General features: G+C 37.3%; 1 protein-coding gene across 11 annotated transcripts in view; it reads left to right on the top strand.

Annotated features, from left to right (window-relative positions):
* PLCB4 (phospholipase C beta 4) overlaps positions 1 to 19,654 on the top strand; it is a 419,571-nt gene that overhangs the window by 356,401 nt on the left and 43,516 nt on the right. For all 11 annotated transcript variants that reach the window (XM_038571637.1, XM_038571634.1, XM_038571639.1 and 8 more), the window contains 5 exons: positions 316 to 440; positions 2,295 to 2,346; positions 9,917 to 10,019; positions 11,564 to 11,728; positions 13,997 to 14,201. In XM_038571637.1, coding sequence (XP_038427565.1) covers positions 316 to 440; positions 2,295 to 2,346; positions 9,917 to 10,019; positions 11,564 to 11,728; positions 13,997 to 14,201 — 650 coding nt within the window. The remainder of the gene's footprint in view (positions 1 to 315; positions 441 to 2,294; positions 2,347 to 9,916; positions 10,020 to 11,563; positions 11,729 to 13,996; positions 14,202 to 19,654) is intronic.

The following is a 19,654-nucleotide window of genomic DNA, read 5'->3' as shown; positions in this document are numbered from 1 at the left end:
TGTAGTAAATGGAATGAATGGCAGGTTCACTTTGGGGTTGGCAGAAGTCTCTAAAACAGATAAATGGCTGATAGATCATTGTGGTTGTAGTGCTAATAAAATAGTATGTGTGAAAGACCACAGCAACTGAAAATCTGCACAAATGTGAATTGTTTTTATAGTCTACACAGTGAACTGTGGTTTTTCTTCCAAGCATCACTTAAAAATGTGAAATTTATCTCTGTTATCTGTGTGTCATTATTGGTCTAGACTTTATGTTTATTTATTGCTTCTGGAATACTCTTTTTTTTCTGTTCTCCTTAATAAGTTACACAGTTATAACAAACGGCAAATGAGTCGCATTTACCCCAAGGGAGGCCGGGTTGATTCCAGTAATTACATGCCTCAAATTTTCTGGAATGCTGGCTGCCAGATGGTTTCGCTGAACTATCAAACCCCAGGTACGAACTGATGTCCAGTGACCTCAAATTCCAGGAGAACACTTTGACAGGATGGTGCCAAACAGTTGCCATCAGTTGGCTGTGGGCATTTTTTAAAGGAAGCAGACATATGGCAAAACAATGTGATGTTGGATTTATGTAATGGTGAGATATGAAAAACTAAAAATAGAGCCATAAAAAGGGTAGAAGACAAAATATTTTGATTTAAATTTAATTTCCTTTCATAAATACCACAGCTAATCTGCCAAACATTGTCCCCTTTTCCACAATATTTCTAATTTTTCTTCTTTTTTGGATCATACTTATCTTCATTTCCAGAGACCAAATTAAATGAGAAAAATTTGAGTATCTCTGTACAGTAACTATGACTCATTTCTCCTTTAGAAAGTACCCTTCCCACTGTTAACATTCAGCAGATATCAATAATGCAGTGGCATGTCACCATAAAGGTACAGAATATGCTCGAGTAGACTCCACTAAGTGTGTAAGGATTTATATATTCGTAGAGGCACTAATCTGTAACTTTGTCCTCCAAAGTGTATTCAAAGGCAAGTTTCCAATATATTATATTTTTCCCTTCCCTGGAAGGAGAGAAGTAAATTTTTTAAATGCATAAACAATTTTTTAAGCTTTTAAAGCCTGTTAAGAGTTTAGGATTACAACTTTAAGATTAGAGATTTAAAACTAGGTTTCTAGTTGTTTTCCTAAAAGAGGTAAGAAGTATTCATGTGCTGTGGTTAATTCCATAGCCTGGTCCTTAAAAATGGTAAAACAAAGCAAAACAAAAACCTTTTATTGTTCAGTCCTTTGCTATATGAGGGCATACCTCCTATCTTTCCTGATTTGGGAACGTTTTTCTTCTCTAGTCCATCCACCCTACTTTGAGAGTTTCTCTCCACCTTGTTCCCTATTATTTGGACTGATTAACAGGTCTCTTGACTTCCATCCCTTTGCCATGAATGTGGTCTTGACTGTGCTTCCCTCCCCTTGGTGGCACCTTCTCAGGGACCAGAAGCTGGAGTCAATTGTCTACACAGCATCTCCATTAGTCCTTGCTATGCTAAACTATGACCAGGTACCAGCACAATCCCATAGTGTTTCTATCAGAGACCAAATACAAGAGTATCGCTAATTTTACTTAAAAAAAAGAGAGAAAGAGAGAGGGTTCAACTTGTATTGTATTTCCAGTTGTCAGTGAGTCCATTATATGGATTAAATGATTCTAAACCAGTTCATTCACTAGGTCAGCTTATGTTTTTTCTGTAACGTTAGGATCAGTCACAACATGTTGAAGAAGGAAAAAAATCCATCAGCTTATTCTTTTTTTTTTTTTTTTGCAAATGAGAAAAGAGAAGATTGTGTCCCATTGCTAGAGAAAAATCATAAGCATGCCCTGCCAGTGTAGTCCCCACTAGAAGAATTCTCCCTAAGTCTAAAAGTAGGAGCAAGCTACTAATTTTATTTTATTTAGTGTTTTTAATCAAGTTTGTACTCCTATGACCCTACTGGATATCCCTAGCCACCCCTTAATCTGTGATCATAAGGTGTATTCTTCCCAGTTGAACATCTATACTCAACACTAATTGAACGATCATTTGACTCATATATTGAATCCAATTTTTAAAGCAATTCTAAGCATCTCTATGAAAATATATTTTATGTTTAACTTAAACACAACATGATTTCAGCAGGGAAGAAAGTTGTGTGCTCTCAACAGACCCAGAAGTACCTTGTAATGTTAAAAAGGACCTTTTGGCCTCGGATCAGTATCTGATTTCCATTGTTTAAAATCACCCATCATGGTTTTCTTTGTCCAGGAAGATGAGATGCTAAATTATTTTTGTCTCTTGACAGATTTAGCGATGCAATTGAATCAGGGAAAATTTGAGTATAATGGATCATGTGGGTGAGTAATGTGATTTAAACTGTTGTCATCTTGTTCCTGAACTCCATACTACAGCTATATTGAAACTGTGTCATTTTTAATTAGGGGCTGCCCAATTTAAGCTGAGTTTGAGGGATGGGATAGAAACAATTGAAATCCCTAGATAGATTATATTTGCAAGTATACATTCTTCATCTGCCCAGTTTACTAAGCGGGTTTTAAAAAAAAATCAGCCACAAGTTAAGCAGTTTATAATACACACTCTAGAGTTTAATTCTCTGGCTTTAAATTTAAGAGTGGAAGTTTGTATAGGTATGATAGATAATGATTCCTGCTCATTTGGACATTAACTGGAAACATAGATATTAAATATATGTTATTTTGCCTAAGAAATAGAGGAATTCCTTCTATGTTGATTTAACATATAATGAAGTTGTGGGTGTCGATTTGAATTTAATACACCTAGGAAGAAAACTTTGTCCTGTCTTGATTCTTTTGCATGTCTTGTAAATAGCAGTTATCAAGAAATAATGCTCTGAATATTGTTCTAGTTTACTTAACTGGCATTCTTTAAAATCTGTGAACCAAGGAGTGAAATAGGAAATGTTAATTCCCTAATTTCATAGTGTAGAACACTGAAAGGTTAAATGAAACTGTGAAGTTAAATTCTATAGAGGAAAAAACTGTGTAGCCATGTTTTTCATCCCTGCATCTGTCCCCATGCCCCTAAATTAATCCAATGGAGAGCCATCCCATCCATAATACTACTGTCGGGAAATTCTTGGCCTCTCTAGTTGAATACCTCATTTTTATCACTAAAACCAGCCAATCAAGATAACATTTTTCAGCAGCCGTGGGTTCAGAGTGCATACCCACACCTCTTCCTGCCTGCCAGATGGTTCTCTGCCAGTTCGTCTACACCCATGAGTAACCCACCACATGCATAGCTGGCACGTACATGATATTTTCCTCTCCTGTGTGCTTTGAAAGAAATTAAAATCATATACCTTAAACCAATACGTTAAATGTCAGTTACAGAAAGAAATAAAAATGATGCAATTCAGAAGGAAACCACAATATACACATTGTAGAATTTTTTTAAAGCTCTGTTGTTGTTTAATGCATGACGTTCCTAACCAGGAGATTGATGGATGGACCCCCAGGGGCAAGCTGAGGCTGCAGGGGGTGGTGGTTGTGTGGGGCTAAAAGCTCCAGGCTAAAGCCCAGCTTTGAGCCCTAGCTCCTCCACCCTAGCTCTAGTTGCCTGGCATCTGTGGTAGATTCTGGGCCACCATCTTGTGCTCCATGAAATGAAGACCACAAAATTCATCACATTGGGTTTGTGGCGGCAGCCCAGGAAGGACAAAAAGGAGTGTATCTGAAGGTACTTCATAAACTGCAAATTTCTGTGCACAGGGAGGTTTAAGAAAAGCTTAGGACCTCATGGTGGATCACACACACAAGCCAGGCAAGAATCATTAAGTGCTTTGTCCAAATTGGGCCTTTACAGAGTTCAGGGAGGCAGCTAGGGCCCTCATGGTTCATACCAGACACATCAGCCTTGGCGGGGCTCCCTCCTAGGAACCTTCCTTGTGGCCCCATGACACTAAAGTTTTCCCTTTTTTGCCTCAGCTGTCCGATGGACCATACTTTCACAGGGAGAGGAACAGTCTCCAGATAGAGAGGTCCTAACAGGAGTTGTACCTGTATGCTCCATTTCTTTGCAGGATTTTCTGTTTCACCCTGGTTCACATGATCAGTGTCTCTCTTTTTTTTTTAGATTTTATTTATTCATGATGGATACAGAGAGAGAGGCAGAGACATAGGCAGAGGGAGAAGCAGGCTCCTCCTGGAGATCCTGATGCGTGACTCGATCCCAGGAAGGATTCCTTGGGATCATGCCCTGAGCCAAAGGCAGATGCTCAACCACTGGGCTACCCAGTCACACCTCAGTGTCTCCTTTTATGCACCACTGTTTATTTTCAGAATGCATTCACAGACCAGGGCAGTGCTCCTCTAGCCTGAACTCTGTGCTGAAGTGTTTGAGTGATGTGACCAAAAACCTAAGTCCTGTAAGAGGGGCTAGAAAAATAGGATTGTTGAGTTCGGCAGCCCAACTTGGAGATGCATTGACCGTAGCATTCAGTCATGTGTCATCATTCCCTCAGGCTTCCCTTTTGCCCAACCGGAGGCAAAGGTCATCACTGACAGGAAAGAGGGAAGAAATCTTCTCAGTTGTCTGTTTCTCGGCTCTTCTGTGATGGAGTGGTCATAGCTGGTAGTCACAGGGCTGGCTCACCGGATGCATTCCCGGGAAGTGAGGGCATCCATGAAGCTCTGGCTTTCACTACCTTGCCCTTGTGGTTCTCCTACTCACCTACAGGGACTTGTTAAAAACTCCTTGATGGTGTGTCTGTAGACTGGGCTTCCGTAAAGAGGCATTCTGTACCTTTTAGGCTTAGGGTGACAAGCAGTAGCTGCTTTATGGAGAACACCAGTGTGCAAAGCGCATGGACACCCTCTGAATCCATCAACACTAATGAAACATTGGGAACCTTTCTGGAATTTCCTGTCTGCTCTCTGGGCTGATCTCTTGGGAGGCTGTGCCATTGGGCTCAGTAAGTGTGTTTTTTAGTAGGAAAGTGAGCAGTAGTTTATGATAGACTCATTTTAAAAATGAGCAAAAGTGTACAAATGTGGCATTTCTACAATTTCTAATGAAACAAAATAGAGCAAGTTCATTTTTCAAGTCTGCCGGCTTTCAGAGGAAATTGAGATTGGTCGATACCAAACTAGTAGGATTCAAGGATGCACACTTTTTGTAGAACTTTCTCAGATTAGGGATGCCTGGGTGGCTCAGTCGTTGAGCATCTGCCTTCAGCTCACAGCATGATCCCAGGATCCCGGATTAAGTTCCGCATCGGGCTCCCTGTGAGGAGCCTGCTTCTCCCTCGGCCTGTGTCTCTGCCTCTCTCTCTCTCTCTCTTTCTCTTTCTCTCTCTGTCTCTGTCTGTCTCTCATGAATAAATAAATCGTAAAAAAATAAATAAAAGATTAAAAAAAAAACTTTCTCAGATTGGAACATGTCTTGAATTCCATGACATCTTATAGTCAGCCATTTTGCTTTCTTGCTGGTAAAGAAGATAATGGATTATTGAACAATTGATGCCACGTTGGGTGTGATGAAATAGGTTGTCCTTCCTTATGACCCCACCCTCTGATTCTTATGGCTCCTGTCCACCCATCTAGCTGAAGACCCTTCTCTTCCTCCCTTGCTTTCCAAGGCCACAGAAAATCCTTAGGTCCCTTCACTTGTCATTGGCTTTGGCTTATACCCATGCCCACCACACAGACTTGGATTCTTGGAATGAATTTATTTTCTGTGCCAAAAAACACCTGGCTACATAGTTTGTGGGGCCCAATGCAAAATGAAAATGAAGTCCTCCTTGTTCACAGATTAAGAATTTCAAGATGGTGGCTGCAAGAGCATTAAACCAAGCAGAGAGCCCTATGGGACACAGGTCCCATTGGTGCCTGGGGATCCCTGGACCTACACAGCCACTAGTGAGTGACAGCCTCTGCTGCATTGCAGGCCACCACAGGCCAGAACAGACACACCTTGAAGACAAGCTAGCTAGGGTCAGCCCCAGGCCAGGGCTTACCTCGTGGCCCTGTCAAACTTCTACATGCTCTCTTTTATTTTTTAAGTACATAAAATGAATACATTACACCAAAGGTTGCCTGCTTTGGAAAATTAGACTCCATTTTCTTACCCTTTCCTCCTGGCATTTCTTATTTTGGATCAGTTTACTCTCTCAGAGATTAGTTTTCTTCTAAGCAGATATGGAAGCAGGCAACATGGAAGAATGTTTTTGGCACTAGGAAATCATCAGTATCACAATTTTGTATTTTTGTTGAGAAAGGTGCCTTCAGAAATGGCTCTGGGGAATGGAGAGTACTGAGTCTCCAGGAAACTACTGCCCCTGTTGTTCTCAGGATGCAGAATCCCTCATTCCAAATGTTCCCTGTCCTGTGATAGCCAGAACCATCACCTGTTATCTCCCCTCTGAGCTAATGTCTGATGCTGGTAGGCTCCCCTGGAAGTAGTATGCGTAATATTGTAGTTTCTCATCTCCTTACCATCCTAAGGCTTCAACTTTTGCTCTATCATCATGTTTTCCAGTGGCTAACACTAGCCACAAAAAAAGGCCTAAATCAAAAACTCTGTAAACACAGGAAACCATCTCTTTTGTGCAGTTAGACATCTTTTAAACTAACATTTAGGGTTGCATTCTCTTGGAGACAGGGGAAAGTTCAAAATCACCTTTAATATTTGAGCAATTCTGAAAACTCTCTATATCCTTGATTTAAAAATCATTGTTGTCCCTTGGAGGTTCTTCATTGATGATTACATCTCTAAGTCGAAGGTGGCGTTATTTTCTTTAACACTTTTTTGTTGGAACGTAGAAGATAGCAACAAATGACAACTTTGTGAAAACCACAAAAATGTGACTTGGAATCTTTCCTTAAGGAGAAATATCACACCTCAGAATCCTTTTAGGTTGGATTTTAAAAGATAATAAATTTGATATCATCTAGAGTTAAACTCAGTAAAAGTTATGCTTTTAAAGAATAGGAAAGATTTGATCCCTCTAATTTTGATTCTTTTACACTTAAAAGTAAACCTATAGTTTTGGGGAAAGTACTTTTATCATCCCTTACCTGCTGCTCATATTAGTATGGAATTTCTCTTTGGTTATAGTTCTTTGTAACAAAAATAATTTTTCTTGGAGAGATCAAATTGATACAAGTTCAAACTGGGGGGTTATGGAATCTGGGTGAGGTGTAATTATGTGACTATAACAAAAGGGCATAAGGGGCAGACATTTGTGTAGTTAGGTCAATTTCAAAACATTTTCCTTACCTCAAAAAGAAAACTCCTACCCTTGTGCTCTTACCTCCCAGGATCCCCTGATCCCTATTCCCAGATGTAAGCAACTGCCATTTACTCTCTCTCTTTATATTTGTCTATACTGCACATTTTATATAAATGTATTCATGTGGTACGTCTTTTGGGACTGCCTTCTTTCACTTAGCATTATGTTTTCAAGGTTTATGTTGTAGCAGATACCAGTACTTCATTTTCTTCTATTGTTGAGTAAGTTCCCATTGTATAGATATGCTACATACTATATATATCCATTCATCTATCAATAGGCATTTGGATTGTTTCTGTCTTTTGGTTATAAATAATGCTGTTATAATATTCACATACAAGTTTTTGTGTAGATATGTTTTCATTTTTCTTGGGTATATACTAAGAGTGGAATTACTGGGTCATTTGGCAACTCTGTTTAGCTGTTTGAGGAACTTCCAGACTATCTTATAATGTGCTGTGTCATTTTACACTCCCACTGACAATGTATGAGGGTTCCAATTTTTCTATGTCCTTGTCGACACTTAACTATTTGACTTTTTTACTATAGCCATCCTAATGTGTGTGTAACATCTCTTGTGATTTTGATTTGCTTATCAAATAAAAATTAGTTATCAGTTATCCCTGGTAACTAATGATTCTAAGTAAGCATCTTTTCGTGCCCCTATCAGCCATTTGTTTCTCTTTTTTGGAGAAATGTGTATTCAGATCACCTGCCCATTTTTTAACTGGGTTATTTGTTTTTGACATATTGTAGACACAAACCTCTTATCAGATAGTTATGATTTGCAAATACTTTCTCCCAATTCTGTGGCTTGTATATTCACTGTCTTGATATAGTGACTTTTGAAGTGCAAAAGTTTTATGATAAGGCCAAGTTTATCTTTTTTCTCTTGTTGCTTGTGCTTTTGATGCTATGTCTAAGACCCATTGCCAAGTCGTGAAGATTTATCCTTACTTTTTCTTCTAAGAATTTTACCATTTTGGTTCTTATATTTAAGTCTTTGATTCATCTGGAGTTAATTTTTGTATATGGCGTGAGAGAAGGGGCTAATTTTATTCTTTTGCATGTGGCCATTACAGTTGTCCTAGCAACATTTGTTTAAAAGAATATTCTTTCTCCCATTGAAAAATCTTGGCATCCTTGTCAAAAACCAACTGATCAAAGATAAATGAATTTATTTATAGACTCCCATTTCTATCTCATTGATTTATATGTGCATCCTTACACCAATCAAGTGTACTGCCTTGATTACTGTTGCTTTGTAGAAAGTTTTGAAATTGAGAATTACGAAACTTTCAACTTTTGTTTTTCTTGCTTAAGGGTGGTTGGGCTATTCTTGGTCCTTGAGTTTTAGGATCAGCATGTCAATTTCTAAAGAAGCCAGTTGGGATTTGGATAGGGATTGAATCAGTATATCAATTTGGTGAATTGGTGCCACCTTAACCATATTGTCTTCTGATCCATGAACACAAGATGTCTTTCCATTTACTTAGATCTTCTTCAATATCTTTAAACAGTGTTTTGTAGTTTTCAAAGTATATGCACTTACTTTGTTATATTTATTCCTAAGTATTTTATTCTTTTTTATGCTATCATAAATGGAATCTTCTTAATTTCACTTTTGGATTTTTCATTGCTGGTATATAAAAATAAAATTGATTTTTGTATATTGGTTTTGTGTCCTGCAGCCTTGCTGAATTCATTTACTAGTTCTGCTCATTTTTTTTAAAGATTTCTCCATTTATTTTAGAAAGAAAGTGTATGAGGGGCTGAGGGGCAGAGGGAAAGAATATTCAAGCGACTCCTCACTGAGCATGGAGCCCAGTGCAGGTTCAGTCTTATGACCCATGAGATCATGACCTGAGCAAAACCAAGAGTTGGACTTTCAACTGACAACCACCCAGGCGCCCCCTGATCATTTTTTTAGTAGATTCCCTAGGGTAGATTCCTTAAATAGATTCTATATACAAGATCATGTCCTCTGTGACAAGAAGTTTTACTTATTTCTTTCCATAGATACCTTTTATTTCATTTTCTTGCCTAATTACACTGGCCAGAAATAGGGAAATAATTACATCTTTATGTTTACCTGCCTCTAACTAAAATTTCATGGTTCTTTTGACTGTGAACATAGAAAACAATCTACATTAATATTAACAGTGTTACTGTTATAGATCTCACAACATATTTTTATGCATATCAGTACTTTGAAGTTACAGTTATCAACCTGTCATCTTATCTCATAATTCAATGCAGTAATTAAAACACAAAGTAGAATATCATGTACTCTCCATATTTTAATAACTATAGCTCATATAAATGGTTTTTCATTGGTTTTTTTTGTATTTTATTTTGTACATATAAGAGTAATTATCTAAAGAGATCCATAGCATAAAAAACTTCAAGAGAATATAATAGTATTAGGAAACTCTAGATGTCACTGAGCCTGAAATCTAAAAACATCCTTCTTTTCTGTCTTCTCTTCCAATTAGGAAAGGAAAAGTTTCTTCAACCCTTAGAATTCCCTGCCTAAAAGCCTAGCTCCTAAATTAGAGATGGTGGGGGAGGGAGTACTTCATGTCCTGAAGCATGAGGGTTTTAGTCATTGTAAATGCAACTAATAAACTCTTTCTATGCTTTTGTCCTACCAGGTACCTCCTCAAACCAGATTTCATGAGACGGCCCGATCGAACCTTTGATCCATTCTCTGAAACGCCTGTCGATGGGGTTATTGCAGCCACTTGCTCAGTGCAGGTAGGGCCCCTGCTTGTCACAGAATTGTAAAAATGTGTGTGCAGATGGGGTCCTGGAAAAGCCTTAAGGAATCACATTGAAATATTTAATGTCACTCTATACAATCCATGTGTTGCTCTCAACTTTGGGATTCTCCTTTTTTTCCCTAAGAGATACATTTTGTTCACTAGTAAAACCATTAGCTACTTTCAACAGAAGACACCAGATCAAAAAAAGTGCCTAGTAGAGGATGTGGAGCAAGAGGATTCATTGCTGGAGGAAATGCAAAATGGTGCAACCACTTTGGAAGCATTCTCTTATCCTATAATCCAGCAATCGTGCTCCTGGGTATTTACCCAAATGAATTGAAAACTTACATCCATACAAAAACCTACACAGAAATGTTTATAGCAGCTTTATTTGTAATTGCCAAAAATTACGCCAAAAAGGACAACCAAGATATCCTTCCATAGGTGATTGGATACACATAAACTATGGTACATCCAGACAATGGGGTATTATTCAGTACTGAGAAGAAATAAGCTATCAAGTCATGAAAACACATAGAGGAAACTTGCATGCATATTACTAAGTGAAAGAAGCAAATAAAAATACTACACACTGGGGCACCTGGGTGGCTCAGTGGCTGAGCCTCTGCCTTCGGCTCAGGTTGTGATCCCAGGGTCCTGGGATCAAGTTCTGCATCGGTCTCCCCACAGGGAGCCTCCTTCTCCCTCTGCCTATCTCTCTGCCTCTCTTTCTCTGTGTCTCTCATGAATAAAGAAATAAAATCTTAAAAAAATACTATATACTGTATGGTTCTAATTACACGACATTCTGAAAAAGTGAAAACTGTAACAGTTCCACAGATGTGCACATAGGTCAAAACTGACCTTATTGTATACTTTAAAATATACAGTTTATTGTTTGTCAAATTTTACATTGAAAAACTTTCAAAATTGTGATCTATTCAATATATGGAAAAATCCCTGCTAAATGTCTATAGTCCTTTGGAAAGTAAATGAAAAATAGTCTGTCCATGGCTTTATAATAGGTGGAATTTAATGCTGGTCTTTACAAATACATAGCACTGACCAATGTCAATATTGGTAAGGGATAACAGCCAATAGACAAATAGTAGCATTGCTTTTTTCTTCAGTGCATCTCTTTCCAAGACTTAAAAAAGAATTAAGAACTTCAGAGCTGTAATGGGACATATTCCATTCCATATTCCAACCCATCACTTTGTTTCATAGATGTGGGCATTTCAGTGGAATTAAGCTGCTGTGGAAGTTATTTCTTTGTATTACAGGATTCATCATTTTTTTCTTCTTTTTATAGACAGTTGTCAAAGGCAGAACCTCTGTCTTGAGCAGTTTTTTTTTTTTTGGCATAGAGTAGTTGCTCACTAATTTTTCAATTGAGTAAGGAATGAATACATTATTTCCACTGATAATTAAAATTTCTGAAGATAAACCAAAGATTTCTTACTTCCAGATTATTCATTGCTCTTGACCATTACACAGACTTGACTTCTCTCTCACTATATTTCTGTGTTGCTGCAGGTCATATCAGGTCAGTTTTTATCAGATAAGAAGATTGGTACGTACGTAGAAGTGGATATGTATGGGTTGCCCACCGACACTATCCGTAAGGAATTCCGAACTCGCATGGTGATGAACAATGGACTCAATCCAGTTTACAATGAAGAATCATTTGTGTTTCGGAAGGTAGGGCATTTTCAAAGTGTCAGACTTGCTCAGCTAACCTACGGGCCACATGTTAATACAAAGACGACATAGACACTACATGATATAGGGGCAATTATATAACTCAAAATTTCTTCTTTTTCTCTTCTTCCAATGGATAAGTACTTTAGATGTCTTACGATTGTTACTCCGTTTATCTCCTTGTCCATTTGGTTCTCCTTTCCTCCCGCAAGGAGCCCACCTTCTGTGTGGCAATGCTTACATTCCAGGTGTGCAATCTCCTTAGACTATGTCCTCACTGGTAGACATCATCATACACTGGAGAGTTCTTTTCTGCCCTGGCAGCAGCTGGTAACTTACAGTGCTCCTTTAGGCAAGAGGACAGGTAGGATGGTGCACCCAAAACTAAGGCCAATAAATGTCCTTAAATAGATTAGTTGGTATTGTCCTGTGCCTCTAGAACATCTGGTACGTGTTGCCATCCCTCCAGTCTGTGCTTCTTGTGCTATTTTGGGTTGGTGAGGGGAGGGAGCAGCGGAGGGGATCTTTCCTAATACTGTATCTTGATCTCAAGACCAATCACAATCATACTCTGTAATGATTCGGTTTTAAATCTTGTAATCATTTTTCCCTTTGTTTCTCTTTTGTCAGCATAAGATGTATTAAAAAAAAAAAAATCCATGCATTGGTAGTGCTGTCTCCAGATACAGCTATTTTTCTCTCTCACTTGCTCTGTTAGCCTAACCAAAATAGTTTCTTGCTGCTGCATTAGCCACAGGTTTCCTGGTGTTTCTGCTCCATTTGTATGTCCTACAACACAGATAATTGGCTTCTTATCTTAACAAAAATGAGGATTAACAGTTTCAGAATAGACTAACTGGTTTACAGAAACCAGATTACAGAAGATCAGTAATTCAATGAAATAAGCCAATGTGAGATTAAGGCTCTCCCTGTAATGTGAGCACCGTTATCCATGCAACCCACACTGCAACCTTCTCTCCTACAGTCAGGGTAGGATGAAAATTGCATACATAGCTGTCATGGGCCTTCCCCCTCCTAGGTTTTTTTTTTTTTTAATATATATATATATGACCAGTGTTCTTTGGCAGAATGAATAATCCCTAGACACATTTCTAGAAATTCAGCAAGTTGACTTCAGACATTCTTTGTTTTCATTGAATAAGGAGACATCAAAATTGGTTTTACGTGTAGTATTACTAGCCCCAGAAACAAGATGCTAGTTCTGTATCCTTTACTGTTGTTCAGAAGTTAAATTGCTTTTCATTGGTACCAAGTGCTTTCACTTTTATTCTCTCTTGTTTTTAATATTTTTGTTCTTTGCACTAGTCTCACAAGGCAAACTCCCTTATACCAAATGAGAAACAATAGAGTAAATATAAAGTTGAATGAATTTTAGCTTGATTTCTCCTCTTCGTCTTCACAAAATTGGATTAAATTATAACCTCTAGGCATAAATAGGCAACTGATCCATTGTCTAGTTTTAGATATAGTACTCAGATTAGCCAAGATGTCTTGGTTATTCTTAGCCAATGAGTAGTCCTTCTTGATTTAAAACATTGGATTTTTTTTTTGTCATGTTGCTATTTGATATCTGAATCAGAATTCTGCTTTCTGAGCTCAGATTTTATGTCTGCTTACTCATTTTGAAGATGGCAAGAGTAGATGTCTTGAGTATATATTAACATTTCTAAGTGCCCCATCTCATTCTATCTAATATCCCAAAATATTAAAAACTGAGGAGTGCAAGAAAAAGGAAGAATCCAAATTTCTACATACATTGTCCTTTATACACAAAGCATTTCTTCAAGATACTTTCCATATTCTTAAAGACAGACAGAGCTAGATGTCAGAAGCAGCCCAAGTAGGAGGCAGACCACAGGATTCAAAGGCAAGAGCCCCAATTCCAGGCCCAGCTGTCTCGATCTAAGACATTAAGGGAAGTCACTTGATCTCTCGGTGTCTCCTTTTGCTTGTCCATTCTATGCATGGGGGTGTGGAAAGATCACAAGGGTTGGACCAGTAATCTTTCACATATGTTTCATCTAAAAGTTTTGATGAGATGATTTCCAGGAAGCCTGTTCAATTGCTTTCTCAATGGCTTGGACACTACAGCTTGCACAGTATCCTTTAGGAATGCAAACTTATCATGGGCTTCTTTTTACCATCAAGGCATATTTAAGAACAGTGTGGATATGGTTCAGATTCCTAGAGTTGGGCCTCTTGGAAGCTGCTTTCCACAATACCCATGAGAGCTACCATTCTTTGCAGGTAATCCTCCCTGACCTGGCAGTCTTGAGAATAGCAGTGTATGACGACAACAATAGGCTGATAGGCCAGAGGATTCTTCCACTGGATGGCCTCCAAGCAGGCTATCGACACATTTCCCTTCGAAACGAGGGAAATAAACCATTATCACTGCCAACAATTTTCTGCAATATTGTTCTTAAAACATATGTGCCTGATGGATTTGGAGGTAAGTTAAACATGTGAGTACAGAAGTCCTAAATTATAGGATTATAAAATATTTTACCAATGGTTAAAAAAAAAGTCTGTTCCTATCCATGCTGCCAATCCTTGTAGCCTTGAAGAAATCAAGGATAGAGAGCAACTTCAGGTTTTCTAGGAAGAAAGGAAAGGGCAAGGTTGGATTATCTGTAAGGTTCTTTCTTATTTTAAAATATTGTAATTTTATATCATTTATCAATTTTTACAAATATGTTTGTGAAGGATTTACTTACACCATCATCCAAAGGGAGAGAAAGACATAAGTAATATGGAACCATATTTATTTTATTTAAATTGAACTAAAATTTTTAGTTTAAATTGAACTCAAATATCAACATGCCTGGATTTTCTTCCAAATCCTCTAAAGAGTTCGTTTTCACACACACACACACACACACACACACACACACACCCCACACATCCCAGTCCTCCATCCACAGAAGACTACCTTTGGTTTTACTAAGGTAATCAATGGGAGAAATCAAAACCTGGACCAAATCATAGGATTTTGCTTACATCCAAATATATTTACTTTTTATAACCCTTAATTAAGCCAAAAACATTTAAAGGAAGACAGAGATCCTCCGTATTCTCCTAAGGAAACAGAATGATTGTGTCAAATTAACGAAGGGTGGAAATTCTAATTCTCCTTCCTGGCTGGATGACCTTGGGACAGTGACAACCTCTCAAATTCTCATTCCCTGTCCTGTAAAGTAAAGATACTCCTACTCCCTCCCTCATAGCATTCTTGTGAAGTGCTCATCATTATAGTACATGACATAGCAAGGCTCAAAAATGTGTGCACAGATGTATATGTGCTATCAATACAGATAAAATTTCTGTAGTATGCTGGAACACATCACAGTTTTGTTTGGGGAATGTGGGGTTATTTCATGGGGATTTTTGAAATAATGCTTGTATCTCTGGAGGGCAGATTTTCTCTAACCCTCACCTTTAACAACCAGATTACAGATTCAAGAAGAGTGTGAACCATGAGGATTTTTGCAGTTACCAAATTCAGAGTAAAGACACTCCTCCTCCTCCGCCTCTGCCTTTCATTTAAAAAGAAAGCCTATATTTGAAGCCAGAACATACTGTAGCTGATAGAAGAGCACATAAAAGAGTCTGGGTGGGGTGCTGTAGGGCTGGTTAAGTGGATAATAAAGAGACAGGAGACCTGTATTATGTCTTTCCAAGCATCAGCAGCTGCTTGGAATGAATTACACCATGTTCCACATACTTGAGCTTAGAAAGTAGGCAGTGCATAATACCTAATGCATTTTAGAAATGGCTGTAGAAACAAATATTGTGGAAGATATACAGGTTTTCTCTCTGCATGGGTTACTTTTCAAATGGAATACTCTAATTTAGTCCAGGGAAATGGGCAGTTGGAATAGAAAAGGGAAAGAACTAATTTGTTGAGTTCCTTCTTCATGCCAAGCACTCTCCATAGAGCCTGGAAGTTGTAGAGAAGGAAAGTGGGTGCATGTAGGTCTGTGCTGAAAAAATGTCTGTATTTATAGGGCAGCTCATTCCTAATGTTGTTATTTGTGTATGTATTGATTCCGCTTAATCTCTTTAAAATAGTCTCATATATTTTTACATAAAGAGATTAATCTCTTTAAAAATAGTCTTATGTATTTCTTTCCTAATGTATCACTGTAATGACTTTTTATCAGAAGCCTTTGAAATTTCTGTACTGTGTTATCATGGATGGGATTCCGCAGTTGATGTCTTAACCGAAATTTGATTTTCAAAGACTGTTTATTCAAAATTTTCAGTCATTTCTTTTGAATGTAAAGAAACCGAGGATTTACATAAGGGACTTCCCTTAGGAGAACAATATAAGAATATGAGAACCGTCTTTTTCTAACTTTCTGATTTTCTTTATGGCCTCTTGACTTACACAGTGTGCTGTCCTTGTTCCACCTGCATAACTAATCTCCCACATTCAGATCTGAACAATTATATGCTGAGCCAGCAGAGTAGGAAATCTATAGAGCCCTTGCTCCCTAGAACATTGAGAGACTATGTTGATTCTATAGGAAGAAGTTCAAAATGAAACTCTGCAGTCTTGCATGCCAGCATTTTCTAGGGAAGAAAAAGTAAATTGTTGATACATAGCTCAGATTTTTATATGGCTGAAGAAAGATAATATGGATTTATTCATTCCACAAATATGTTTAGTAGGTTTTATTCTATAAAAGGTAAAATAGGGGCACCTGACCAGCTCATCAGTTAAGCAACCAACTCTTGGTTTAGGCTCAAGTCATGATTTCAGGGCTGTGAGACTGAGCCCCAGCTTGGGCTCCTCACTCAGCCTAGAGTCTGCTTGAGATTCTTTCTCCCCTGTCTTCCTCCCCTTCTCCTCCTTCACTCCTCCCCCTGCTCACATGTGCACATGCTTGCTCACATGCACCCTTTCTCAAATTAAAACAATCTTTAATTTTAAAAAGGGCACAATAGAGAATATATGTATCAGAAAGAGATTCTCCCAACAGAAAGAATAAAAGGGTCATCCTTAAATTCACCACCCAGAGAGAGCTCTGTTGCCATATTGGTCCCTTTACTTCCAACTTCATTTCTATTTTAATTAAATGGATCTTATAGTACATAGTCTTTTGGACTCATTACTTCTGAGAGTTTATTTCCTCTTGACAGAGAATATTTTTATTATCTGCATGGGATTCCATTTTATGTATTATCCACAGTTTCGTTATTGATAAACATTGAAATCATTTCCACTTTTTTCTTATAAAAAGTATTGTGCCTGGGAACCCTAAATGTAGAGCTGTGGAAATACACATGATCATTTCCTGAAAATGAAATCTTTAAAGTGGAAGGAGTTGTATGTATATTTAAAGCTTTAGATACAGATTGCCAAATAACCTATCAGCAGTGTATGAGATATAACTTTTGTTAACATACACTAGTTCAATCAGTAAAAACAATTTCTTAGTATATTGATTTAAAATGTTTTTCTCAAAGGAAAAGATGTAGCCAATTCTTATTTAGTACCTACTCTATGGGTAAGAGTTACAAAGTTGAAAAAGTCATCTACGCTTATCCTCAAGAGTTTTCCAACCCTGTACACATGTACATATGTGCATTTACATAAATAAGTGTAATTTATTTTATAAGTGCCCATAGGGTAGTACCCCAGAGGGTGTTTAGAGCATTTAACAAAGAAGTGCTTAATCAGAATGGGATTGAGGAGGGCGTGGCTCTTTGAACCTTGAAAGATGACGCACAGCAGAGAAGTAAACTAGTATTCTCTCTAGACAGGGAAGCAGCCAGCCAAGGCCTTGATAAGAAAAGTGCTGAACTTATATACTTATTCTGAGAAAGCTGGAACATAGAGTATATGATGCTAAAGCTGAAAAGTTCTGGTCCATGTTTGAGGATGCATCCTGAAAAGCTAGTGTTACTTAGCAAGAGAGGTATGCTCTTCTTGTTGAAGTTTTGGCACCTTAAAATACTCACATTTTCAGGACACTAAGTAATTTGGTAAATTATATTTTCTTAGCTTTCAGGTGGGTCAGTTTGTCTAAAATCACTTCACAAGTTTAGATTAATTACAGAAGTAAGATCTCTTATGCCTGATTAAGCTAATGAAATCTCAACTTTTAAAATTGGTTAAATATGGAAGGCCATTCTGTGGAAGACCATGCATCTATTAAAAATAATGACTTGGATCTCAGTGTTCATAATAGAAAGATGACAGTGATTTATTATGAAGAGAAAAAGTAAATTGCAAAGATCCCATTATTACTCATGAAGACCCTTAGTTATCTGTTTATACATACACATAAAGTAGACAAAAAATTCTAGTAGGATATAAACCCACCTTTAGGAGTAGTTATCTCTTTGAATGGGGGGAGGGGGAGGATTTAGAGGAGCTGACCCACTGCACTGGACAACTTCCAGGAATATCACAGGGAACACACTATCCCATATGGCAGGACTCTACTTATTACTTCTGGATCATTTAGGTAAGCATATGTAACCTCTGGCAATTTTTAAAAATTGTATTTGCCCTATTTTTCTATAATAACTGTGTAATATGAATATAGCAAAAAGGAGAGTTTATATATATATGTTTTATTTTGGATTTAGAAAAAAATAAAATAAAAAAAAATAAAAAAAAAAGAAAAAAATAAAATAAAATTATCCTGCTACCTAGATAGTTCTTTGATAACATTTTAAATAAAAGAAAGACATGAGTGTCTTAAAATAGCATAAGATTATAAAACATAAAGCATATCTGTATATGTGTAATAAATATGTATATCCACAAATGTACAGGGTATATGTATATGTGTATGTATCACATATATATTTCCTTTTTAATTTAACTCCAAAAGATAATATAATACACCCTGTTCTATGCTTTGCTTTATTTACAACTATATCTTGGAGAACATTCCTGCCAATGCATATAAGGCTTTTAAATTATTTTTAAAGGTTGTATGCTATTCCAGTATGTGTATATACCACTTTCTCTTTATCCAGCCCTTTGGGTTGGATCAGTACGTACTCCCACCCATTATCTGTGAGACTGCCTACTCTGATTCACCATGGCCAATTCTGGATTCTAAAAAGTTCTCCCTTTTTTTTTTTTTCAATAATGGCAGTAAAAGTGGTATCTCATTGTTTTAATTTGTATATTTACAATTATGAGTCAGCTCAAGCCCATTTCATGTGTTTCTTGGTCACTTACATTCCTTTTCCTGAAGAATACTCTCTAGTACCCTTTGTGGGTTTTTTTTTTTAATTTTTTGTTTTTTTTTAATTGAGCTATTTCTTTTTTTAAGTAATTGTTTAATTCAAATCTTAATTTACTCCAAAGTCCTCTCCCTTTCTCTCTCTCTCTCATAATTTCCAAAGTAGTCTCAAATATATCGCAATGTCTAGATAAACTTCTATGAAGGTAATGATTGAGGATTCAAACACTGTCTATTTTTCTTGGCCTGACAGAATGCTGTTTCATTGAGGCCACTTAGCAGATATATGAGGACACTGGTTGAGCCCCACAGCTTAGGAGCAGTGTCTGACCACAGCAATCCTTCCATTAACTTTTTTTCATTTGTATTTATTTGTAGCAAACTCAAGAAAAATCCATTGTTTCTATATTCTTCTTTCCAACTTTGCCCTTTACTTTGCCAAAGTAAACTGTTTTGTCATAAGCAATTCATCATCATAAGAAAAATCTTTTAATTCTGTGCCTACTAGAAAGTTTCAGAGTTCTAATGCATTAGTAATTTTACCATGATTTTCTTTAAGCATCAGCAACTCAATGTTCTGTATGATTTTTAAATGTATCTTAAATCTCAGTCACATCAGGTGGGTGGCATCATTTTATAGAAACAAGAAAAATGTTCCAAAAAGGCTTTTCCAAGTTAAGACAATTCCTTAGGAAGG

This window comes from Canis lupus, chromosome 24 (genome assembly GCF_011100685.1).
Source record: "Canis lupus familiaris isolate Mischka breed German Shepherd chromosome 24, alternate assembly UU_Cfam_GSD_1.0, whole genome shotgun sequence".
In the NCBI taxonomy this organism is placed as follows: domain Eukaryota; kingdom Metazoa; phylum Chordata; class Mammalia; order Carnivora; family Canidae; genus Canis; species Canis lupus.
Note: the sequence above shows the minus strand (reverse complement) of the source record. Positions and strands in the feature narration are given on the sequence as shown.